This window comes from Carcharhinus amblyrhynchos, chromosome 29, assembly GCF_965287045.1.
Source record: "Carcharhinus amblyrhynchos chromosome 29, sCarAmb.v2.hapA, whole genome shotgun sequence".
Taxonomy (NCBI): domain Eukaryota; kingdom Metazoa; phylum Chordata; class Chondrichthyes; order Carcharhiniformes; family Carcharhinidae; genus Carcharhinus; species Carcharhinus amblyrhynchos.
Genome location: NC_137352.1, coordinates 10,779,782 through 10,806,300, shown reverse-complemented (window position 1 = coordinate 10,806,300; position 26,519 = coordinate 10,779,782). Strand labels below are relative to the sequence as shown.

The 26,519-nt window shown below is 45.3% G+C and overlaps 1 protein-coding gene across 2 annotated transcripts; it reads right to left on the bottom strand.

The window, feature by feature from the left end:
- Positions 1–143: 143 nt before the first annotated feature.
- Positions 144–24,556, bottom strand: pafah1b2 (platelet-activating factor acetylhydrolase 1b, catalytic subunit 2). Of its 2 annotated transcripts, none has more exons than XM_080214624.1 (6): positions 24,421–24,556; positions 11,102–11,301; positions 8,730–8,819; positions 6,275–6,391; positions 5,666–5,788; positions 144–2,301 (listed from the first exon to the last, which is right to left on the bottom strand). In XM_080214624.1, the coding sequence occupies exons 2-6, from the start codon at positions 11,180–11,182 to the stop codon at positions 2,023–2,025; spliced, it is 690 nt and encodes a 229-aa protein (XP_080070750.1). In that variant the 5' UTR covers positions 11,183–11,301; positions 24,421–24,556; the 3' UTR covers positions 144–2,022. The 2 variants fall into 2 exon arrangements, with proteins under 2 accessions (XP_080070750.1, XP_080070751.1); XM_080214625.1 differs by lacking the exon at positions 24,421–24,556 and adding an exon at positions 16,694–16,812.
- Between the last annotated feature and the right edge of the window lie 1,963 nt (positions 24,557–26,519).

Sequence of the window (26,519 nt, the reverse complement as noted above, 5' to 3'; positions counted from 1 at the left end):
AGTGTGGTGCAGATGGTAACCTGGGAACAAGGCACCCACTTCAAATACATATTCCCTGGTGGAATTGAGACAAATGGTATTAAGTAACAAACTTGTACAAACAAAAGGCAAGCTGCTCCTGACAAGTAAGCGAGCTCTAGAAGCAGGTTTTAAATTTTTATTAAAACAAACTATTTGCAAAGTCCTCGCAGAGAATTTTCCCTCATTCCTCCTTTCTAAGTTTCCCTCAGCAAGGAAAGTCATAGAAACAACCCCACACAAACAGGATGATGCTTGATATCCAGCAGGGTGTGGATAAACTATGTCCCTTTCTTTGTGACATTGGTTTCACAGTAAACCTGGTCACAAGCCAACAAGGCTGGTCCTATTCTGCATCTGGTGCCATGACCCTCAGTCCAGGTTCAGCAGGGTGCAGCATGACTGTATCCTTCCAGTGGGAAAGTAATGTCAGTGGCCAAGTCCAACCCAGCAGCGCACTGCCCAAACCTCACTCCCACTTTAATCATAGAATCCCAACAGGAGGCCATTTGGCCCATCAAGTCTGCACTGACCACAGTCCCACCCAAAACCCAATATTTACACTGATAATTCCCTGACACTAAGGGGCAATTTAGCATGGCCAATCAACCTAACCCGCACATCTTTGGAGTGTGGGAGGAAACCGGAGCGCCCGGAGGAAACCCACGCAGACACAGGGAGAACATGCAAACTCCACACTGACAGTGACCCAAGCCGGGATTCGAACCCAGGTCCCTGCTGCTGCCAGACAGCAGTGCTAACCACTGTGCCACACAGAAAATGTTTCTAATTTCTTTGGTGTCCTGTTGAATGCTTAAATAATCGATGGTGTGGAGTTGCTGTAACTTCAAAACAGTTAACATTGACTCTAAAGGACAGGTGGACATTATCAGGAACCTTTACCCCGGCCAACATAATGAGGCAGCTAAAGATATGTCATTGGTGGGGAGTGGGAAATTTTACATAAGGAATGGCAGCCCCTAACTGCTGTGGTAATTATCATGAAGTTACAGTCAACATCACAAAGGGTCCAAGACAGGTACAGTTCATTAACTCATCCACTCCATTCTTCCAAAGACTACAAAGCTCAGTGAAACAAAACACAGAAAGGGGTGGGAAGAGATCAAATAAAACAAGAATTAAAACTGAATGAAGACTCCCTTTGTTCCCATTCTAGAAGCACACTCTGTGCTGGGTTACTGGCGCCAGTTGACTAAATCGGCAGTGGCAAAAACAAGATTGTCTGCTCTGAAAGTGGCACAAAAATGGAAGCGGTTTGCCTTTCCAATTCAAATGTGGCAAGTTGCATTAAAATCTTCAAATCCGAAAAGTAAAGCGACCCAATGTCATAGAATGGAGGCAACATGTCAACCATATTCACCAGTGGTGAACCCAAAATGGCGAAAAGACAACACGTACTACACTGTCACTACCACTAGAGGTCTCCACAGCTCCCTAATGCCGTATTTACAAAGTACGGGAGACTAACTCCCAGTGGCGGAAAAAATCTGTACACGTGTCACATTGTGTAAAAAAAATCTCTGTACCACACGACCAGCAATACTCTAACTTCTGCGGCCACCATATCCATACGGAAGAGAGAGTTGGGTGTAAACAGGGATTCCCATTATTCCAAATCAGCTATAAAATTATTGGGAGACAATTTTTGTTCCCCTAATATATGGACATCGTTGGCTAATTATCGCAGGCTCACACAGCTACGTTTAATATAAATGACCTCATTATGCCCAATGACAGTAACAGAACAATGTGTATATTAGCTGCATGGCGTATATTGGGTGTAGCCTAAGGCTTGGGCTGCATTGCTTATGGAACATAAAGCATCCACTTCACAGGTAACCCTGCACTTCAATTATTTGAAACAAATCAAGATGCCTTTACTCAGGACAGTCTAGGCAGGAGTGTTGCAGGATTCTATATGTAGCGCTGGTCAGATCCCAGGTGAAAGGGGCGATGATGACGAACGAAGGGTCTGCTGTCCAATCATGCCAGGGTGGCTTGTTTCTCCTCGGGTGTCTCCTCCAACAGCTGGACAAGCAGTTCATAGACGGGTTTGCAGACTTTGGCGTAGCCAATCTGGGTGAGGTGCAAGTAGTCGAACATGTCGTGGTGGGAGATGGTGCCGTCGGAATGCACAAACTCTGCGTCAACGTTGAGGAACTGCATGTTTGGGAACTTCAGGAGGGACCGTTTCAAGAGCTGGTTTACCTCTGCGTTCTTCTCTCGTAAAGGATTGGGCTTTTCACCACGGGGCAGGAGACCCTGAGAAAGAAGCATCACCAAGTAAAACACAAGAGAAATCCAGATTATCCTCTTTTGAGATAAATACAAGGAGAGCCAATGCATTTTCTTTAGTTGCAAATCTTAGAATCATAGAATCCCTACAGCGCAGAAAGGGGCCATCCAGCCTATTGAGTCTGCATCAACTCTCTAAAAAAAAAGCATCGCACCCAGGGCCTTCCCTCCACCCTATCTCCATAAGCCCACACATTTACTATGGCTAACCCACCTATCCCACACATCTTTGGACACTAAGGGACCATTTATCATGGCCAAATCAATCTAACCTGCAAATTGGAATGTGGGAGGAAACTGAAGCACCCAGAGGAAATCCACTCACATGGGAAGAATGTAGAGGGACAAGTAGCATTGAGGAGGCAGGGAGGGTGCAGAAAGACTTGGACAGGTTAGCAGAGTGGGTCAAGAAGTGGCAGGTGGAATACAACGTGGCAAAGTGTGAGGTTATGCACTTTGGAAGGAGGAATGGAGGCATAGACTGTTTTCTAAATTGGAAAATGTTTAGGAAATCAGAAAAAAAAAGGGACTTGGGAGTCATTGTTCAAGATTCTCTTAAGGTTAACGTGCAGGTTCAGTTGGCAGTTAGGAAGACAAGTGCAATGTTAGCATTCATGTTGAGAGAGCTAGAATACAAGAGCAGGGATGTACTTCTGAGGCTGTATAAAGCTTTGGCCAGACCCCATGTAGAATATTGTGAACAGTTCTGGGCCCCAAATCTCAGGATGGATGTGCTGGCCTTGGAAAGAGTCCAGAGGAGGTTCACAAGAATGATCCCCGGAATAAAGAACTTGTCGTATGAGGAACGGCTGAAGACTCTGGGTCCATACTCATTGGAGTTTAGAAGGATGAGGGGCCTGGATAGAGTGGATGTGGAGAGGATGTTTCCACTAGTAGAAAAAAAATAGAACCAGAGGGCACAACCTCAGGCTAAAGGGATGATACTTGAAAACTGAGAGGAGGAGGAACTTCTTCAGCTAGGGGGCAGTGAATCTGTGGATCTCTGTCACAGAAGGCTGTGGAAGCCAGGTCATTGAGTGTCTTTAAGACAGAGATAGATAGGTTCTTGATTAATAAGGAGATCAGGGGTTATGCGGAAAAGGCAGGAGAATGGGGATGAGAAAAATATGGAGGAGCAGACTCGATGGGCCGAGTGGCCTAATTCTGCTCCTATGTCTTATGGTCTTAATGTGCAAACTCCTCACAATCACCCAAGGTTGGAATCAAACCCAGGTCCCTGGCACTGTGAGGCAGCATTGCTAACCACAGTGCCACTGTACCATCCACCTTATGGTCACTTGATTGAAATGTGACAATTGATTGCTCTCAGGTTAGGAACTGAGTAAACCTCAGTCTCTATTCAATAATTCTATCTCTGGGTGAGAGAGAGCTGGGGGTGTGAGGGGTGAAATAATTCAATGCTATGGGTCAGTGGCAGCTCAGAGTAGGATGAAGATGCCCCTGGGGTTAGTGGTTTATTCTCCTGTTTTTTCCCCCCCTCGGTCTGTACTACATGTCATCTCAGTCAAGCAAGTAGGCAACAAAATTAATCTCAGACTTCAGCTGGTGATGTTCTGGGTCCAGTGTGGCCCAGGATGGCTTTTTCCTTCCATGCCCTCAAGAGGCAATACGCTGGCAGTGCAGCACACATCACACTGCATTGCTTATTTAATTTCCTGTACACAAGCAATCACCAACAGAGAGTACTGAAGATTAAACCGTTCCCAGGACTCTTGTTCTACAACCAGCTGTCAGAAAATGCAAGATACTGGTTGAAGGTGACTGATCTGCCTCCTTTCTAGTGCAAAAACACAACAGGAAAGTGACACAATAATGACTAACAAAAGAAATTAAGGGTTGCATTAGATCCAAAGAGAAGTTACATAAAGTTGCTGGAATGAGTAGCATGCCTGAGGATTGAGGGCATTTCAGAATTCAGCAATGGGGGATCAAGAGATTGATAAAGAGGGGAAAAATAGTGTAAGAGGAGTGGCATAGTGGTTAGTATTGCTGCCTCACAGTGCCAGGGACCCAGGTTCGATTCCTGGCTCAGGTCACTCTGTGCAGAGTCTGCAAGTTCTCCCCATTTCTGTGTGGGTTTCCTCCGGGTGCTCTGGTTTCCTCCCACAGTCCAAAAGACGTGCTGGTTAGGTGCATTAGCCATGCTAAACTCTCTCTTTGTGTACCCAAACAGGCACCAGAGTGTGGCAATCCAGGGATTTTCACAGTAACTTCATTGCTACTAATGCCTACTTGTGACATTAACAAAATAAATTTGAATAAAGTTTAAAAACTTGCAACCAACATAAAAGAGGACTGTAAAAGCTTCTATTAAGTAGATAAAAAAAATTAGTGAAGAGAAATGTAGGTCCCTTTAAGTCCGAAACAGGAGAATTTATAATAGAGAATGAAGAAACGGCAGGGCAATTAATTAAACAATTATTTTTCTCCTGTTTTCATTGAGGAAGATGCAAATAATTTCCTGGAAAAACTAAGGGACCAAGGGTCTAGTGAGGAGGAGGAATTGAAGGAAATTAGTACAACTAAAAAAAGCACTGAAGAAATTCATGGGACTGAAAACTGATAAATGCCCAGGATCTGATAATCAAACCTGAGGATACTAAAGGAGGTAGCCTTGGAAATTATAGGTACATTGGTCATCATCTTCCAAAATTCTGTAGATTCTGGGACAGTCCCAGATTGGAGAGCAACAAATTTAACCTCGCTGTTTAAAAAAAGAACGGGAAAACAGGGAATTATAGACCAGTTAGCCTAACATTGGTAGTAGGAAAAATGCGAGAGTCTATTATAAAGGATGCGATAATAGGACACTTGGAAAATATTAATGGGGGTCAGATGAAGTCAACATGGATTTATGAAAGGGAAATAATGTTTGACAAACCTACTGTGGCCAGTGGGCTGACGGAGTTTAAATTAGATAAATGCAAGTTGATGCACTTTGATAGATCGAACCAGAGCAGAGCTTACTCAGTTAATGGTAGGACACTGGGGAGAGTTACAGAACAAAGATCTAGGGGTACAGATTCAAGTCATGTTTAGCTCACAGTGCCTTCCCTGGATAATCTGGAAATTCACCTCATGAGGAAATACTTCAATTGCAAACCTGAGTCCAATCATTCTGGAGGTTGGTTAACGAACAATTATTTTACCATTGTGTGGAGCAGGCCACTGATGGACCAGGCCATTCGCCCCATCAACTTTTGGAGCAAGATGGTAGTACAGCAAAACTAATATGTTACCATTCCACCCTCACAACAAAGACTCTAAAGACAATTGATACAAAGAAACAAAATAAGTAATTCACTCTTACCAATACCACCACTTTGGCTTGAGGTTGCTGTATGTTAATGAGCTGTACAATAGCCTCGATCCCACCAACTACTTCCTCAGCTGTGTGTTCGTGATTGTTGGTCCCCACCCAGAGGACAATTACCTACAAACAGTTTGCATTTTTACTCAATCCTAGCATTTAACTTCACCTTTATTATATAAATAATCACAGTAACCAAAAAGTTAAACTGCCCATCTATTAATTCTTTCAATCTAGTAGCAGATACACAGTTTTCAGTAATATAATTTTTATGGATCAATACATCTCAAAAGGCACATCGCTTTTCTGCCTTTTGGCTGAGATCAGGGTTAGATCAAGCTCAAGATGGGGTACCATGCCTCGTCAGCTTGGACCTCATTTGTCTCTCTTGTGGGCATCATGAATTGGATTCAACTGGATTTTGAATTTAGTTTCTGGAGTAAACAAGGAATGGATTTAGGTTTGCCTGGTCCACTCTGAGCATTGGCTTTGTAACTTTAAGAACGGAGTAAACATTTTTTAACCATCTCAAAAGGACAAGCACTTCAATACAAGTCCACACTGACGTAGGCCATTTTGAACTGTTTGGAAGCATTTTTCTCCCACTACCTTGGGTTTAATGTTTTCCAGTTCTCCATTCTCCAGCCTCCATAAGACGTGCCTTGTGGTGTCTCCTCCAATCCCAAAGTTAAGTGCATGCAGTGGTGAGAACAAGTCCCTCCAGATCTATCCAAACAAACAAAAATCACACATGGTTATCCTGTTGCCTCGCGATCAACCTAAACATCAGGTCACTCAGGAATCAGTGCTGGACCTTTGCTGTTTGTAATATGTATAAATGATTGGGAGGAAAGTATAACTGGTTTGATTAGTAAGTTTGCAGACAATGCAAAGGTTGGTGGAATTGCATATAGCGATGAGGATGATTATAGATAGTTGGAGATTTGGATGGAGAGAATGGCAGATGGAGTTTAATCCAGACAAATGTGAGGTAATGCATTTTGGAAGGTCTAATACAGATGGGAAATATACAATAAATGGCAGAACCCTTGAGTATTGGTAGGCAGAAGGATCTGGGTGTACACAGGTCACTGAAAGTGGCAACGCAGGTGGAGAAGGTAGTCAAGACGGCATACCGCGTGCTTGCTTTCATCACCCAGGGCATTGAGTTTAAAAATTGGCAAGTCATGTTGAGCTTTATAGAACCTTAGTTAGGCTGCACTTGGAATATAGTGTTCAATTCTGGTCACCACACTACCAGAAGGATGTGGAAGGCTTTGGAGAGGGTGCAGAAAAGATTTACCAGGATGTTGCCTTGTATGTAGAGTATTAGCTATGAGGAGAGGTCAGAGAAATCTGGTTTGCTGTCACTGGAACGACGGAGGTTGAGGGGCGACCTCGTAGAAGTCTACGAGATTACAGTGAGCATGGACAGAGTGGATAGTCACAGGCTTTATCCCAGGATGGAAAGTCAATTACCAGGGGGCATAGGGTTTAAAGTGCGAGGGGCAAGGTTTAAAGGAGATGTATGAGACAAATTTTCTACACAGAGTGGCGAGTGCCTGGAACTCTCTGCCAGGGAGGTAGTGGATGCGGATACGATAGTGATTTTTAAGGGGCATCTTGATAAATACATGAATAGAGTGGGGACAGAGGGATAAGGTTCCCGGAAGGGTAAAGGGTTTTAGTTCATTCAGGCAGCATTGTCAGTGCAGGCTTGGAGGGCCGAAGGGTCTGTTCCTGTGCTGTAATTTTCTTTGTTCTGAGATCATTCGAGTGCAGGTGACTTTAACATGCATGTTGATTGAATTAATCAAATTTACGAGGGTTGCTTCAAAGGGGATTTCGAAGAGTGCATGAGGGATTGCTTGAGAGAGCAATATGTTATGGAGCCAACCAGGAAGCAGGCCATTTTAGATTTAATAGTATGTAACAAAGAAGGGTTGATAAATAGTCTTGTCGCTAAGGATCATTTTGGAAAGAGCAATCACAGCATGTACGAATTTCAGATTCCTAACATGCCTTTGACACTGATAGACAGCATGAGGGAGATAGAATTGGGTGGAATGAATGGCTTCAGTACTGCTGAGAAAAGGGACATGCTGTCAAAACATTTCCTCTTACACTCATCATGACAGAATCATAAGAATACAAAATTTCCAAGGGAACAACAATTTATACCGCACAAGGGTACTGATGGGTTAGCAAGATGGCGTCACCGGAGTCCATCTGCCAACCAGTCCGCAACCTTTTCTCATGCAGTGTAAACTGCTGTTCTTTTTGAGATTTGGCATTCATCTGAATTGGTTCTGAAGAGCTCAAGACGAAAAGCTTCAGCAGTCTGTTCCTTGCAACACCCAATGCGGAAAGTTCCATACCATCAAGTGACTACTCAAATGCTAGTTTTGAACAAGTGGTGGAATTGAGGTCATGATGGTTCTCTTGTACAGCGGGACCTGTACAAGGACCAGCTACAAGCTTTATTTGTATGTCGAGCATATCCTTGAGTTTGATCATAATGGAACAGGAGTGCTACGAGTGGTTATGTTATTGAACCAGTGCGAGGCTCACAATCCAAGAAGAATTTAAGTGTAATCCCTAATATGACAATTTGAGAACACGAAATGTTTAAAAACAAAGAATCTGGAAATATGTTACAGTGAAAGTGCTCACAAAGCTGTACAATTGGTGTAAAAACCCAACTGGGTCACCACTGTCATTTTGGGAACATTCTGCCAAGTTCCTCTGTTAGATGCTGACAGGCCAGCTGAGTTTCTCCCATCATCTGCTTCAGATTCCAGCACCTGCAGCACTTTACTCATCCTGCCATCTTTACCAGGCAGTGAGCCCAGTCTCACAACAATGCAGGTAACTCTTAACCGCCCTCTGGAGTGGTCCAGCAAATCACTCAACTGGACTGCTATCTTCTCCCAGGGAAACCAAAAAAATGGGGCAGCAACCAACAGCCTTGCCAGCCATGCCACATGCCATGAATTAAACGGAGACGAAAGATAGCAGCATTGCAGGGATTTAGTGGGTAGAGGATACTCCGGAGCTCACCTACCTCGTATTGCTGCAGGAGTTGCACCATGGAGTCCCCGACGAAAAGGACATCAGGCTCTTTGTCCTTGCAGTCCAGGACAAATCGGTTGTGCTGCAAGTATAAAAATCTCATTGAAACCTGCACCTTTCTACTCAACACAACATCAACACACATTCGATTAATGCACTGGGCGCTACAGGGCCATCTGCGCTTATTTCTCCAAAAACTGACAAATCATTTCAATCCATGCAAGATCACAGAATCCCTACAGTCCAGAAGGAGGCCATTGGGCCCATCGAGTCTGGACAGATCCCACTCAGGACCTATTCCCATAACCCCACGTATTTACCCTGCTCGCCCTCCTGACACTAGGGTCAATTTAGCATGGCCAGTCAACCTAACCAGCACATCTTTGGACTGTGGGAGGAAACCGGAGCACCTGGGTGAAACCCGCACAGACATGGGGACAATGTGCAAACCCCACACAGACAGTGAGCCGAGGCCGGAATTGAATCCAGATCCCTGGCACTGTGAGGCAGCAGCAGCAGTGCTAACCACTGTGCCACCCAGTTATGGAAGCTCTGCCTCGTGTGATTATGGAGTTGACTGGAGTTCAATGGGAACTACTGGCTTTTAGGGAAGGCAGGAAATTTGTACTTTATTCTCCCCCTGTATGTCAAGTATCGGCAAAAGGACATCCTGGGCTAAATCAACGCAGACAGGTTGAAATAAATAAATCCCTTTATCCTGTCAGATCTCATCCTTCCTGTTACAGCCTCTTTTTCTTCCTGAAACCAGCTCATTGTTTTTTAATTCGATCAGTAATTATAGGATAGACAAAGAATGGTGAAATACATGGCTACAGCAAGATACAAAGGGTTCGGGCAAGAACAGAGAAGGGATAATTGGTGGGACAGATAAATACAGATGCTACATTTAAAGGTAATATATAATTTTGCACCCTGACACTTCAGAGTTGATGCAACTCAAATTATTCAAGGAGGGATACTACTTTGCACAGTCAAAGCTTATAGTTTTCAGAATAGCTTCTCAAACTCCTACAACACTACCTCCTTATAAACCTGTACTTTAATTGACATTAAAATGAGGTTTTATACCACATTGGTACTCAAAGGAAGAATGAATCAAGGCCAACCACATCTATTTCATTCAACACTCTACGATCAAAGGTGAAGGTATAGTGCTCTGACTCACTGTCGAGATAGAAGGTGGGTTTAGCCGAGGCAGGTGGTGGGTTTGAACATTACATCTCCAAAGGTGTAGGCTGTGCTGTGTCAAATAAGAACAATTGGTTTTCTTGGTGGTGGAGAATTTGGAGGATCTCACTTCACGATGATTATTGAACACCCTCAGGCTGCAGACTCAATCCTGTCAGGTGATTCAGTCATCGAGCTCTTTGAGGAGTTTCACGCATCAAAACAAAGAATTATTCTCAGAAGATTAAAAACCTTGCTGCAGTAGGAACTACACACACAGCTGGGGCTCAGTCACAAACACTTTAAAGTTGACTTATTAGTGTCACAAGTAGGCTTACATGAACACTGCAACGAATTTACTGTGAAAATCCCCCAGTCGCCTGTTCGGGTACACCAAGGGAGAATTTAGCATGGCCAATCCACCTAACCAACACGTCTTTCAGACTGTGGGAGGAAACCCACATAGACACGGAGAGAACGTGCAGACTCTGTACAGTGTCCCAAGCCGGGAATCGAACCTGGGTCCTTGCCGCTGAGAGGCAGCAGGGCTAAGCGATGTGCGACCATGCCTCCCCTTTATGGAACTTTTTCATTAGAATTTCAGCAGAAACTCTATTCCACCACCAGAATGACACTAATTCAGGAAGAAACTGGATTTAAGTAGCACCGTTCACATCCTTAGGACATGCTTTGCAGCCATCGAAGCTCAACCTGTGGCTCCTACATCTTTGTCTTCTCACAACAAGTATACAAGTGGCTTTAATTTTGAACATTCCCACGCCCGGTGTTCTGCTAAATGTGGGTCCTTGGGAGACATTTAAGGGGACTCAACATTCAAATCTCCAAGGTGACAAAAGGTGGTGTGCAGAGGGTGAGCACCGCCCTGTAGGGAGGAGGGGGTTGGAAAAGAGGCGGTCAAAATAGGCTACTCTTGCTGAACTCCAAGCAAGGAGTCTAACCATCAGTCAGACAGAGGCTGGAAAGCAAGAAACGCCTAACCTGGCAGCTTTCAGAGAGGCTCAATTTTTGGTCCGGATACTGAGGGTGGGTTGGGAGGTAAATTTAATGTAATGAGAAATCGTGCAGAACAAAGCGTTTGTTGCCGTTAGCGCGTTGCAAACTGATCCAGTTTCATACGAGTACCAGCTAATCACTGGAGCAGCTGGGCATTCTTACCAGTGATTTCCATCGGCCGTCTCCCTGGACATCCTCTGCGCAGAGTGGAACTGCAGCTGAGTTAAAACCTTCTTGGCTCATCGTTTTCCAGAGGCGGTTTCCAGCACTGAACACCAGGAATAAAGTAGGGAGCAGTGGCTCAGATGTGGAACCAGCACTTGAAGCCGGTGTGCTGCGTGCTCCTTGGTTAAAAACTGGGTCTAGAAAGATGAAGAAGATGATAATAAATAAACAACAGAGACAATGTTCTGGCTGCGACATTAAACTAAATAACTTTACATTATACCCACTGCTCCCATTTTCCTCCAAGGTTGAGTGATGGTTCTGCTGTTGCCATTTACACCTCCTCTGAGCAAATCTTTTGTTTCTTTATTGCTCCGTTTCCATTACATATTGTCTTGCACCATCACCCCTTGTCATTTAATCACTCCTGCCCTCCACCCCAACACACACCTCTCCTTTTGTTCTTTCTTGACCCTTCCCCTTGTCCCTATCTTTGTCTGTGTTCGTAAACGGTTAAATCGAGAACAGTTAACTCTAGAACCACCACGTCCAGACCTGCTCCTGTCTTTATTTTGTTTAAGTCTAGAAGTTTATTTATTAGTGTCACAAGTAGACTGACATTAACACTGCAATGAAGTTACTGTGAAAATCCCTTAGTTGCCACACTCCGGCATCTGTTCGGGTACACCGAGGGAGAATTTTTAGCACGGCCATTGCACCTAACCAGCACGTCTTTTGGACTGTGGGAAGAAATCGGAGCACCTGGAGGAAACCCACGCAGACACGGGGAGAGTGTGCAGACTCCGCACAGTCCAAGTCAGGAATCGAACCTGGGTCCCTGGTGCTGTGAGGTGGCAGTGCTAACTACTGTACCACCGTGCCGCCCCGTACGTGTTCATAAGTAAGAAATCTTACAACACCAAGTTGAAATCCAACAGGTTTATTTAGAATCACAGACTTTCAGAGCGCTGCTCCTTCATCCTCACCTAAGTATTCACCTGATGAAGTAGCAGCGTGCCAAAAGCTCATGATTCCAAATAAACCTGCTGGGCCTTAACCTGATGTTGTGAGACTTCTTACTGGGCACACCCCAGTCCAATACCAGCATTTCCATCTTGTGTTCATAAGTTGTTAAATCGAGAACCGCTTCTGAGGAACGGTCTTCGACTTGAAACATTAACTCGGTTTCTGTCTCCACAGAACACCAAACAGTATGGTGGTTAGCAAAGAGAAAGTTAAAACTTCTGCACTCCCAGTCTTACACCCCTGGTAAGAATAACCTCTCGTGGAATTACCTTTCAGCACAAACCATTCCATTGTGAACGATGGCAGATACTTTCAATCAAAGCTGGTGGTTTGTGGTGGCTGTGCGATTCATGAAGTGGACAGTCTCAGCCTAGATTATTCTTTTTAATAAAGTGTGACAGCTCAAGTCTTGGTTGAACCAATGTAAATCAAACAAAGCAGTAGCTCCAGAGACCAAGTTCACCTCATCCTATCCCAGTAACCACTGATTCCACCTTTTATAAGTAAATTTCCATTCATTCAAAACTCTTCTGCTGGACCTAATTTGGACCAAGTCCTGTTCACCTCTCACCCCTGTGCTCGATGGTCTACATTGAGACTCAGTCTGGCAAAGTCTTGATTTTCATAAAACACCAACAGTGCAGGAGGCTATTTGGCCCATTGTATCTGCACCAACTCTTTGACAGAGCATCTTACCTAGGCCTGCTCCCCCTGCTGTATCCCCGCAACGCCACAAATTTACCTTGGTTAATTATTCTAACCTGCACGTCTTGGGATATTAAGGGGCAATTTAGCATGGTCAATCCACCTAATCTTTGGACTGTGGAAGGAAACCGGAGCACCCGAAGGAAACCTAAGTGGACAAAGGGGAGCATGCAGAGTCCGCACAGACAGTGACCCAAGGCCCGAATCGAACCCTAGTACCTAGCACAGTGAGGCAGCAGTGCTAATCGCTGTGGCATCATTGCACCTTGTGGTCTTGTTCTCCTCTGAACTCTCTGGCAGTCTTACCATCCTCCAAGGTATCCGAGTTCTCCCAATTCTGGCCTCAGGCATATTCCCAATTTTCATTGCTTCATCAGCCTGGGCCAAGTTCTGGGACCTCCTTAAAGCTCTCTACTTCTCTTTGTTCTTAAAATCCCTTAAAATCTACCCCTTTGACAATACTTTGGGTTACGTGGCTCATGAAAACCCCCTGCAAAGCACTCTGGCATACATCACATAACATTAAACTTGAGACTTGTCTCAGTTCCTCCAGGAGCACGAGACAATGGCCATCAAGAATCTGTTACTGGCCTCAGTCCATCGCAATCTCTTTCACTCCAGCCCAGGGGCTCTCTCATTCTTGGGGGATTTCCATAAATGTAGTTTGTCCGGTCTTTCTTTGGACGGCCCTGTCTTCTTCCATCTGGTGGTGTCCATCCGGCGGGAGGCAAAATACACGTCCTGCCGGCATCAGTCGTCTTGCTGTTACGCTATCCTCTGACGAGTCCTTTGTGGCACTTCATTAGAAATGCTGGTTCTTCATGCGATGCTAAGGATCTTACGTAGGCGGCACTACTGAAAGGCATCCAACTTGCATAACACCTTTGCCGTTCTCCCTCATGCCTTGCTGCTATAGATTGTGTTTGTTACTGTTATAAACATGTACTGTCAGAGCGTCATGGCTGTGTTGATGGTGTTGGTCCTTAACCTGTGGAAGATGTTGCTTTACCAATTCTTATGTGGACATCAACCTCTACATCATCCTCCCTGAAGATGTCGGCAGGCGAAGTGGTAAACATCCTCGATGTTCTGCTGCCTGATGCTGATTGTGGGGAGGGGGCACTGTTGCTGACCAGTGGTCATTGCTTTGGTCTTCCTGCAGCTGATGCGTAGATCAGCCTTGGTGCTGATGTTAAAGGTGCTATAAAAATAGAAGTCAGCGTTGCTGTTAATCCCAACATCAAAGTATTTGTGACATTTTTATTCACCGTACCAGCCTGTTTGCACTTCTGGTGCCTCAGATAATGCCATCTATTTATATCCATTAGGAACCTGGGTATCTGAACCAATTTTCTGAGGGAATTATAAGGCGATTCTCATTCCCTCAACTGGGTGCACTCAATTCATAGAATCCTTCAGTGTAGAAGGAGGCCATTCTGCCTATTGAGTCTGCACCGACTACAATCCCACCCAGGCCCTGTCCCCATAACTGTTAATTATATTAACCATAACTGTTAACATAACTGTCCCCATAACCCCAAGCATTTACACTAGCTAGTCCCCCTGACACTAAGGGGCAATTTAGCACAGCTAATCCATCTAACCCGCACATCTTTGGAGGAAACTCGTGCAGACACGGGGAGAATGTGCAGAGTTTGCACAGTCACCCAAGGCTGGAATTGAACCCAGATCTCTGGCACTGAGAGGCAGCAGTGCTAACCACTGGGCCATCCAGTGACCTAAGCTGGACAAGGCACACAGATCGATATGCAGTAAGGAGAACACAGGGCTGGGTTGTGATGCACCCAGCCAAATAATCTATCAAGATGCACTGTCGATGGACAAGCTAGGCTAGTGAGTGGGCCACGAGTGACCCTCCTACACCTCAGTGGGCCACAAGATTGAAATTGGGCTTGTTCACTAAGCATGACCCCGTGAATAAGATTAAATACATTTAACACACACTGAATGTCTCATAAATGAGTTATAGAAAATGCTGAATCATTTATATATTAATAGAACTCTCATCAACTTCAAATGTTAAAAACAAAAAAAATTTAGACTTTGGATACAGAGGGAGCGCACAGCTGTCACAGTCAATGTTGTGAGCAATCAGCATGCCTCAATTCACTTACTTTACCTATGTATCACTTCAGTTAAGCTGGTAGGAAAAAAAAAAAATCAGTAGAACGTGGCAAACCCGCATGTGGGCCAAGAAGATGTCTTGTGGGGCCTCACTCAGAATCCAGATGGGCTGCATGTGGCCCCCAGGCGACAGGTTGCCCACCACTCATGCAGACTCAGATTAAGAATGGAGACTTGGGGAAATTGTGGTGACGGTCCAGCATTTGTGAATCTGTGCCCTTGTGCATTTAGGAAAGGAGACAGATTTCCCAACTGAAAGTCCACAATTGTTCTCCTTTGTTGCATTTTCTTTTTTTTTGGGGGGGGGGTGCGGGGAGGACCCACCTCAGAATGCAGATGACACAACGGCTTAGGCTAATGCACTGGATTTATTTAGACAGTGAGTCAGTGTCACCATTAACAGTGACGTACTGGAGACTTGCACGCTCCTCTCTTGGTGCAGAATATTGTGGTTCAAGCTCTACTCCACAGACTGCAGCACAAGTTGGAGGCTAACACTCCAGCGTGGGCCTGCAGGAGCACTGCACAGTCAGAGGTGCTGTCTTTGGGAAGAGACACTAAGCTGAGGTCTGATCAGAGGAAGGGGAGAGGAGTTTGCCCAGGGAGACCCAGACTAAATGTATTCCCTGATCAGTATCAGTGAAGAAGTTTATCCAGATATTATCATATGGCTGTTTGTGGAAGCTTGCGGTGCACACATTGGCCCAGAATACAACAGTGATTATTCTTCTATATTATAGAATATATAGATGAAAAGGTTGTCTTTCTACCTTCTAAATAAAGAATGGTTAAGGTTGTAAAGTAGTAACAGTTGCTGCCCCCATCATTGAGAATTCTTTTCATTGAGTCGACGCACTCATTATTGCTTCACATTTAACCACAATATTTGCCATTTTGCTAAGCTATCCCATTCTTCCTGCAACCAATTACAGGTCATCAGTACATTCAAACACCTTAACCGTCTTCAGCTAATCATTTAGTTGCAGGATTGCCAAAAGGCCATCATTGGAAATGTCCGATTTGGCAGGGGATCCCCTCCGGTGCCTTGTTATCTGACTCCGGCTACAAGGCTACCCGCCAATTCTTTCTCCTTGTACTTTTACCGATCAAGAAGGACACTAGGACCCTAGGGAAGCTCAAGGAGATTCACTGTCCTTGGCACTCGCTCTCAGCGAGAGCCTCAGATTTTTCTGTAAGAAATCCCTTAAGGGTCCGCGATCAATTCCTGCCATGGAAAAGTCAAGGTGCAACGAAAAGGAAAACTAAAAGCGAGGGACACAGAAGCTAAAGGAAGAGGGGGAATGAAATAACTAAAATAATATAGCTGGAGAGAAAATATGACCGGAGAGTGGGAAAAAAAAAGGAGCAAAATAAAGAGGGTGAAACCAATCAGGAAAATATAAACCAGGAAGATACACCTCCCCCTCCATGCATGTCGTATTTGGTTGCGCGGGTGATATGACTGGTCAGTCACATTCAGGCACTTTGTCATTCTGATGCGCTGCATGGAAAAGCCAACACACCAGAAATAAAGAGACAGAGGATATAAATCAGGTAATGGGGGACTTGCTGCTGCACTGCAGCACCGAAGCAGGGGCCCAGAGACAGCGCACACTTTATACAGCCTGACGCCAAGCTGTCTTGGTCATTAGGTCAGAGTAGCAAGTCCCCTGCCACATCTTCAACCCGCACTCGGCTAAAAGCACGACTTACAAGACACCAACAGGGCAGATCAAACCACGGCTTGGAGGTAGGCCAGTGGCTGCTTGCACCACGGCACGACTGCAATATCCTTCACCAGGCCTGCTGCCAAGGCAGTTAACACAGCAATTCCTTTGCTTCCACTGCCTGTCAGTAAATTAGTCTTTGATGCTTTTAAAACAAAACAGGACTGTTGTTAAGACACCGAGCTGCCATTTTATACATTTCTCTATTTTAACAACTCAAAATTCTGTCTGAGTAATGCAGTGTACAAACTCAAAATCAAAAAATATCTATCCCCCTGCTGCACTCAAAACATTCCACGTCTGTCTCCAATATTGACTAATGTAGCAATTCTGACAAGCCAGAACAACGCTCTGTGTTGACACTATGCTTATATAAAAGTTCTGGAATCCATACCAACTCACACTTGCCCCAATAAGGTTTAAGAACAGTTATGATGGCACAGTTGCTGCTTATAAAAGGATTCAAATATTTGTGCTGAGAAATAAAATACTCCCATTTTAGGTACCTGGACTTCCAGGTCAGCTACAGCACTGTTAGAAACAGAGTAATTGCCCCAAGGATTCGGGGTAGACCATTTAGGACAGAGATGTGGAGACATTTCTTCACCCAAAGAGTGGTGAGCCTGTGGGATTCATTACCACAGGAAGTAGTTGATGCCAAAACATTGAATGTACTCAAGAGATGGCTGGATATCGCGCTTGGGGCGAATGGGATCAAAGGTTATGGGGAGAAAGCAGGATTAGGCTATGGAGTTGGATGATCAGCCATGATCGTGATGAATGGCAGAGCAGGCTTGAAGGGCGAAATGGCCTCCTCCTGCTCCTATCTTCTATGTAATAATGTGTTTGCTCAGGACTGCTCAATGCACTGCTCCTGCTCAATTTTTCCTATTTGTGGCCTCTGGGAGAGATTTCCAAATTCGGGCTGTGTTTGATCCTGTGGGTTCATGGTCTCCAGAATCAAATACAATCAAGTCACGGGATCAAATCCTGACAGTGCAGAAGAAGCTATTCAGCCCATCGCGCCAGCGCCCACACTCTGACAGAGTATCATTCCCAGGCCCCGTCACATTAGCCCTGCAACCTGCACACATTTAGCATGGCTGATCCCACCTAACCTACACATCTTTGATCACCAAGGGGTAAGTTAGCATGGCCGATTCACCTAACCTGCACATCTTTGGACCCGTGGGAGGAAACCCTCGCAGACACGGGGAGAACATGTAAACTCCAGACAGACAGCCACCCAAAGTTAGAATCGAACTTGGGTCCCTGGCAGAGAGAGGGAGCATTGCTGGCCTCTGATGCCATCATGTTGCCCTGTGCACAGACTCTAAATTCATTTCGCGTAGGGGGATCTTCAGCCAGTAGGCACAGGGGACGTCCACGCTGTCAATTCAAGCTAGATTTTATCTCAGGTCTTGGGAGGTGGGGAAGCGATGGCCTAGTGATATTATCGCTAGACTATTAATCCAGAAACTTGGCTAATGTTGTGGGGACCTGGGTTCAAATCCCATTGAGACAGATGGTGGAATTTGAATTCAATACAAAAAAATCTGAATTTAAATCATTGTCGACAGTTGGGAAAAAGCCTGGTTTACTAATGTCCTGTAGGGAAGGAAATCTGCCGTCCTTACCCGCTCTGGCCTATACGTGACTCCAGAGTCAGAGCAACGTGGTTGACACTCAGCTGCTAGTTGAACAAGAGCAACTAAGGACAGGCAATAAATGCTGGCCAACCAGCAATGCCCATGTCCCACAAATGAATTCAACAAAAAGGTGAAAGGCCAGCCCTGACTCTTAGCAGTAACCAGTCTGTTTCCTGCAAGGTAGCCTTAATGGTCTCTTAATAATGCTCTTCCCACTAGGACAGGCATTGCTGCAGCTCTCATTACTTCACCCATAACCGTAAGTGCAATCCAGGGATAATAGCTTGGGACTAGAAGGTCAAACTCTGAACTTTTGTGTACACAACCAGTTCTAAAGTATTACAATGTCTCACATTCACTACAGCTTGAGTGTCAGCTTTGCAGTTGCTGCCTCTTAGCCACACCAGAAGTTGCAAGAGATCAAAACATCCCAGGAAGAGGATAGTTTAAATCAGTGGTGGGCAGCCTAGGCTAGTGAGTGGGTGAGGGGCGGATAATGGAAATGTCCGTTGGCCTCGAGCAGGAATTTCCAGTCTGACTCGAGCGAGTCTACAAAATCCTGCCCAAAGTCAGCGATGGGCAACGTAAGTTAGTGAGTGGGCTGCATGATTGGTCCTCCTTTATCTCAATGGGCCACAAGATTGAAATCGGGCTTGTTCACCAACCATGACTCCACGAATAAGATTAAATACACTTAATAGACACTGGATATTTAATAATGAGTTATAAAAAATGCTCAATTATTCATATATTAATAGAACTGTCATCAACCTCATGATAAAAACAAAAGAAATATTGACACTTTGGACACAGAGAGCACATGGCTCGCAAAGTCTATGTTGTGAGCAATCAGCACACACCTCACTTCACTTGCCCTTGCTTTACGTGCGAATCACTTCAGTCTCATCAGTAGGAAGAAAACTACACAGAAACTAGCAGAATGTGGCAATCGAGCACATGTTTAAGGGTCAATAAAAATATCTCATGGGGTCTCACTCAGAACCCAGATGGGCCACATATGGCCCCCCACGGGTTGCCCACCACTGGTTTATGCGTTAGTGACATTTTGCATGGAATTTAAGACTCGCCTAATAGAAATTTCATGTTACCATGTTATCTGCAGAGTGCTCCATCTGCCTCTTCCCTTTTTTTGTCCAGGTTGACTTATGGTTGGAACAATATGGCCATCCTCGGGCTGCGTAACCTATAAGAATCTCTGATTTTACATTGGGGGGGGGGAGGGATGCGAATTATCTCTGTGGCAAACGATGGGACGCAAGTCAACACAAGTAACACACACAGACAGAAGTAAGACATATATGCGCGCGCGCGTGCACACACACACAGAAGTAACTCACATAAACAGTCAGTTTACACCACAATAAAGTTCCTGGAAATGTCACCTCCCCACAAATCAAGGAAGAACATAAAAAGAAACATGCCTGTCCTGGTGTCCTGGCTCTCAAACTCCACCTGGAAGGCAAAAAGAGCGCGGCATGTGACTGCCCACCCACTCACTCCACCCCCATTCCAACACCAACTCAGTGACACAAGAAAAACCGAGAGCCTGATCACGTTAGGTGACAAACTTGACCCCTGCCCCAGAGGAAGTATGGAAAATATTTTTTAAAAGGCCTAGGTTAAAGCAGTTTGATTGAGCTGCTGCAAGGCACAGTGAGGGTGGCTCCATACAATACTTTAAATGCACAGAGTTCATAAGATACAGGAGTAGAATTAGGGCATTCGGCCCATCGAGTCCACTCTGCTATTCGATCATGGCTGATATACTCCTCATCCCTATTTTCTTGCCTCTCCCCATAACCAATTAAAAATCTATCTAACTCCTCCTTAAATTTATTCATTGTCCCAGTATCCACTACACTCTGGGTTAGCAAATTCCACAGACTCAACTCTTTGGGAGAAGTAGTTTCCCCTCAACTGTTTTAAATTTGCTATCCCTTAACCTAAGGCTATGACCTCTCGTCCTAGGGTGCCCCACAAGGGGAAACATCCACTCCACGTCTATTTTATCCATGCCTTTTAACATAGAATCACTACAGTGCAGAAGAGGCCATTTGGCCCATCAAGTCTGCACCAACAATCTTACCTAGGCCCTATCCCACATATTTACCCCACTAATTCCTCTCCGCATCCCAGGACACTAAGGAGCAATTTAGCATGGCCAACGCACCTATCCCGCACGTCTTTGGACTGTGGGAGGAAACTGGAGCCCCTGGAAGAAATCCACGCAGACTGTGATCCAAACATCTTGTATACCTCAATTTGATCTCCACTCATTCTTCTAAATTCCCTAGAGTATCGGCCTAAACCGTTCAATCTGTCTTCATACAACAAAGCCCTCATCTCTGGAATCAATCTAGTGAACCTCCTCTGAACTGCCTCCAATGCCACTACATTTTTCCTCAAATACGGAGACGTTCATCAGCTCCTCCTTCCTAGTGTCATCTCCATAGCTTTCCCTTCACCTTGGAGCCTGAAGCTGCATCCCCTCAGCCTAGTTACTAAATGACATGCTGTTTTTCACCCTTTTTATCATTTATACTCTGAGAAAATTACCCACATCTCCACAAACGTTTCCTTTAATATCCAAGCACTTCTCAGATCAGACAACGGTAGTGACAAGTTTTTTTTGTCTTTCACCAAGTGTGGAGTCTCAAGCTTCAAGATCTATAAGCCATCAAGCGAGGTAATACACATTAATTGCACAGTAGCTTTAAACCTTGAACACCGTCCAACTACACTGGATTCCACCATCTTGCCAACCCTCCCATGCTGCAGCATCTGCACTGATGCACATATTGACAGAGAATTCACAATTAAAGCGTTACGCTGGAAAAGTTACCATCTGTTCATCTGCATTAACAAACAACACTCACATTCTTGCACCATCAGTCCTGAACAGGATTGCGTGATGCTGCGATTCTTCTAACTCACTTTCATCAAAATGCATTAATGTGTTGGGCTGCCTAACATCACACTCGAGTACCTCGCATGGTTCTGGTCCCTAAAAAACAGACACACTGGGATCAAAATAAAAAGGCGGTGGAAGGATGATGCCAGAACTTAGACAGTCAGCAACAAAAGGCCCAACAGACTACTCTTGGCATTCCCTGCCTAACAGCACCATGATAGAACCTTCACCACAAACACTGTAATGGTTCAAGGCGACAGATCACCATCTCAAGGACTATTAAAGATGGGCAATAAATGCCACCCTAGCCAGAGACACCCACATTACCTGAATGAAAAAATAAAGCAGAAGAATGGTGATGTAGAGGATAAACACTGGTATGGACCAATGGTCTGTGAGCCATAAATTCTATTAAATTCCATTATTCACACAATGAAGATTAGAAATAGAGAGATAGGATAGAATCATAGAATCCCGACTGTGCAGAAGGAGGCCATTCGGTCCATCAAACATGCACTGACAACAATCCTATCCAGGCCCTATTCCCCCCCCACCCCCAATCCCATTTACCCTGCTAATCCCCCTGACACTAAGGGGCAATTTAGCATGGTCAATCCATCTAACCAGCACATCTTTGGACTGTGGGAGAAAACAGGAGTACCCAGAGGAAACACACAGACACTGGGAGAATGTGCAAACTCCACACAGTCACCCAAGGCCAGAAACGAATTTGGGTCCCTGGCGCTGAGAGGCAGCAGTGCTAACCGCCAATAAGGGGATTCGTTTTCAGTTCCACTGTTTGGGAAAACGTTTAGGCCACTGGTTTATTAAAAATGGCCCTCACAATCCCCAAGTTCACGGTGTTGAAAAGTTTCATCACCCAGCCTCTTCCTCCAACACATCCCCAAAGCCAAAGGGGGGGCCTCGTCTCCTTCAGTCCCACCTACAGTCTTCAGACTCAGGTCAAAATTAAGATCGTCACTCCCTGATTCATCTGGATTTTCTCACTGACGCTTGGGTGCTACCCTGTAGCCTGAGTCTTTATTTAGGGCTCTCAGTTAATGGTTGCCAGCATGTCCTCAATGTGTGCTGTGGACAGTCTGACTCCCTTCATCTCGGGCACAGCATTCACTTTATTCCACAACCTTTTGATTGACAATGATCCTGTAAAGCACCCTGGGATGTTTCAGTACATTAAAAGGTGCTACAGAAGTACCTTGCTGCTGTACAGGAAACCATCATCCCGGGAATGAAAACCATGACATTACAAAAAGGATCTCATTTGTCCTTAGCCCCAATTTAAAAATTAAATTGGAAAGGACCTTAGTTATTCCTTTATTTTGGGCAATCTGTTATTTCTGATTTTATGAAAATTGCACTCAGATTATTAATGCCCCCCCGATCACAAGGGGAGCTGCTTTTGAAAAGTTGCTCATGCATTAAAGCTGAAATGAAATGACAGAGACAACAGAATCAGCCTCAGGTTAATGGAGACCTGTATCGATATTAAATCTAGCTCTATCAGGTTCCACGGCCCTCTCCTGATCACGCAACCATTTAAGCAAAAGTAATTATACAGGCAAAATAAGATTATGGGTTCCACCAAAACACTTCACATTTAATTGGATTGGAGAGACAAATTTCAAGATCAAACGCCCATATTCATAGAATCTTTACAGAGCCGAAAGAGGCCGTTCGGCCCATCAAGTCAGCACCGGCCACAATCCCACCACCCAGGCCCTATCTCTGTAACCCCATGCATTTACCCTGGCTAGTCTGTCTGACACAAAGGGCAACTTAGCATGGCCAATCAACCTAACCCACACATCTTTGGATTGTGGGAGGGACCCGGAGGAAACCCACGCAGACACAGGCAAGAACGTGCAAACTCCACACAGAGTGGCCCAAGCCAGGAATTAAACCTGGGTCCCTGGTGCTGTGAGGCAGCAGTGCTATCCTGTGCACCACTGTGCCACCCACCCAGATTAACAGTGAACACATTATCCAATCTTGCCAAGTAGAAAATTCCCAACTAAACTAAAATACCTCAACCCTTTTATATTGACCTACATAACTACTTTAATTCACCTATATTTGCTTCATAAAAGAATATTAGTGACAAATGAATAGTTTCCCATTGTAAAAACCCAGAATCAATGCCACTTACAAATAAGGGACATCAGTGACAGGTGCCAGTTTCACTTAGAAATCATAGAAACCCTACAGTGCAGAAGGAAGCCATTCAGCCCATCTGGTGTTCACTGACAATCTCACCTAGGCCTTATCCCCACAACCCCACCTATTTACCCCACTAATCCCTTTAACCTACACATCCCAGGACACTAAGGGTCAATTTAGCATGGCTAATGCACCTAACCCACACATCTTTGGACTGTGGGAGGAAACCGGAGCACCTGGAGGAAACCCACACAGACACAGGAAGAACGTGCAAACACTTCACAGACAAGTCACCCAAGCCGTGAATCGAACCCAGGTCCCTGGAGGTGTGAGGCAGCAGCAGCGTTAACCATTGTACCACCCACCAAATACTCCAAAATCCAAGTGGGATATTTTATAAATGACCCCCCCCTACCCCCCACAAAAAGCAGACAAATTGATAATGGCCAGTCTTAGGCAAAGGGGTCATTCCTTAAAAAAGACTGCCATGCCCAACACATCTTATCTCAACAGTTTGAAAAACCCCAGGCCTACAACTCTAGAAAGAAAATAACATTTAAAGAAAAGGCCCAGAGTAAGGCTTGGAGTGACTGCATGTACCTGCAGACACTGCCTCCTCCCCCTCACACAACAAGCATTTTGTTTCATTGCTGGAAATGGGGTTTCATTCCCCCTCACCCCCATCCAGCCCCAGCCCTTCCCTCTCTCCAGGCAGAGATCACACAGAAAGCTAATGCTCAAACCTCGACAGAGGATTGGTACAGTTTAGACACAGGAGAGTTATTTTAAAAAAAAATGTTTTGGAAAAATAAAGACGTAACAATGCCACAGAACAGGAATGTGCATCCTGCCTGAGGAGGCCCACCCGCAGCAGCAGCAGGTATCTGGCCCTGGGGTGGCGGGAGGGGGAGGGCAGCTCCATTCTGGGTCCCCAAGTGTGAGGGGAGCTGATACCTGTGCAGGGAGGGAAGGGCAGGCTGAGATGTATCCACTGGCCTCCCTCTGTATCCACTTCAGTCTCTTCCTTGCCTGGCCTGCTCCCGGCTCTGCAACAAATGTATCCAAGCTGCCTGCATTCCACCCACTTCCGCCCGCGCCCGTCAATCACCCAGCAGAAGTCCCGCCCCCGCCTCCGCGTCCCCATTGGCCGACACCTCCCTCCCGCCCCGCCAATCGGTTCCCTCCGTTCGGCGGGCCGCGCGCGCGATTGGTCGGCCCCTCTGTCAATCGCCTGCTCCGCCGCGCATGTGCCCTTCCCCTCGTCTCCCGCAGCGCCCTCCGGCGGCACTGCAGGGAAATGCGTTCTCCCTCAGTGACTGGGGAGCCAGGGGGAAGTCTTACAACACCAGGTTTAAGTCCAACAGGTTTATTTGGTAACAAAAGCCACTAGCTTTTGGTGCGCTGCCCCTTCGTCAGGTGAGTGGGGAATCCTGATCACAAACAGGGCATATAAAGGCACACACTCAGTTTACAGAATACTGATACCACTCACAGTGTCTGCACCTTTAAGATTTGACTAGCTGTAAAAGCTCACATTCTATCCTGTAAATTGAGTGTGTGAGTTTATATGCCCTGTTTGTGATTAGAACTCCCCACTCACCTGACGAAAGGGCAAAGCCCCAAAAGCTAGTGGCTTTTGCTATCATATAAACCTGTTGGACTTTAACCTGGTGTTGTGAGACTTCTTACTGTGTTTACCCCAGTCCAACATCGGCATCTCCACATCATGTACCAGGGGAGCTCAGCACCAGGACAGCTTCTGATTTGATTTGATTTATTACTGTCACATGTATTAGTATACATTGAAACGTGTTGTTTCTTGTGCGCTGTACAGACAAAGCATACCATTCATAGAGAAGGAAAGGAGAGACTGCAGAATGTAGTGTTACAATCATAGCTAGGGTGTAGAGAAAGACCAACTTAGTATAAAGTAGGTCCATTCAAAAGTCTGACAGCAGCAGGGAAGAAGCTGTTCTTGAGTCGGTTGGTATGTGATCTCATACTTTTGTATCTTTTTCCCGACAGAAGAAGGTGGAAGGGAGAATGTCTGGGTGCGTGGGGTCCTTAATTATTCTGGCTGCTTTTCTGAAGTAGCCAGAAGTGTAGACAGAGTCAATGGATGGGAAGCTGGTCAGCATGATGGATTGGGCTACATCCATGACGTTTTGTAGCTTCCTGTGGTCCTGGGCAGAGCAGGAGCCATACCAAGCTGTGATACAACCAGAAAGAATGTTTTCTATGGTGCATCTGTAAAAGTTGCTGAGAGTCGTACCTAACATGCCAAATTCCCTTAGCCTTCTGAGAAAGTAGAGGCATTGGTGGGCTTTCTTAACTATAGTCTCAGCATGGGAGGGCCAGGACAGGTTGTTGGTGATCTGAAAACCAAAAACGTGAAATTCTCAACCATTTCCACTTGGTCCCCATTGATGTAGACAGGGGCATGGTCTCGTTTACACTTAGGCTATTCATGATGTGGAGTTGCCGATGTTGTAAAGGGGTGGGCACAGTAAGAAGCCTCAAACATCAGATTAAAGTCCAACATGTTTAATTTGGTAGCACGAGCTTTCGGAGCATTGCCACTCACCTGGTGAAGGGGCAATGCTCCAAAAGTTCATGCTACCAAACAAACCTGATGGACTTTAACCTGGTGTTGTGAGACTACTTATTGCTTCTGCTATTACCAGCATTCAATCTCAGTCTCTCCTGCTTGAAAATATCACTGCATCTATTTTAAAAATATGGCTTGAACAGAGATTTTAAAACCTCAATTGCTGCTAACTTGGTAAAGGACAAAGTAAACAGAAGTAGAAATGGTTGAGAGCTTCAAGTTTTTAGGTGTCCAGATCACCAATAACCTGTCCTCCCATGCTGACATGGTAGTTAAGAAAGCCTACCAACGCCTCTACTTTCTCAGGAGACTAAGGAAATTTGGCACGCCAACCATGATTCGCACCAACTTTTACAGAAGCACCATAGAAAGCATTCTTTCTGGTTGTATCACAGCTTGGTATGGCTCCTGCTCTGCCCAAGACCGCAAGGAACTACAAAAAGTC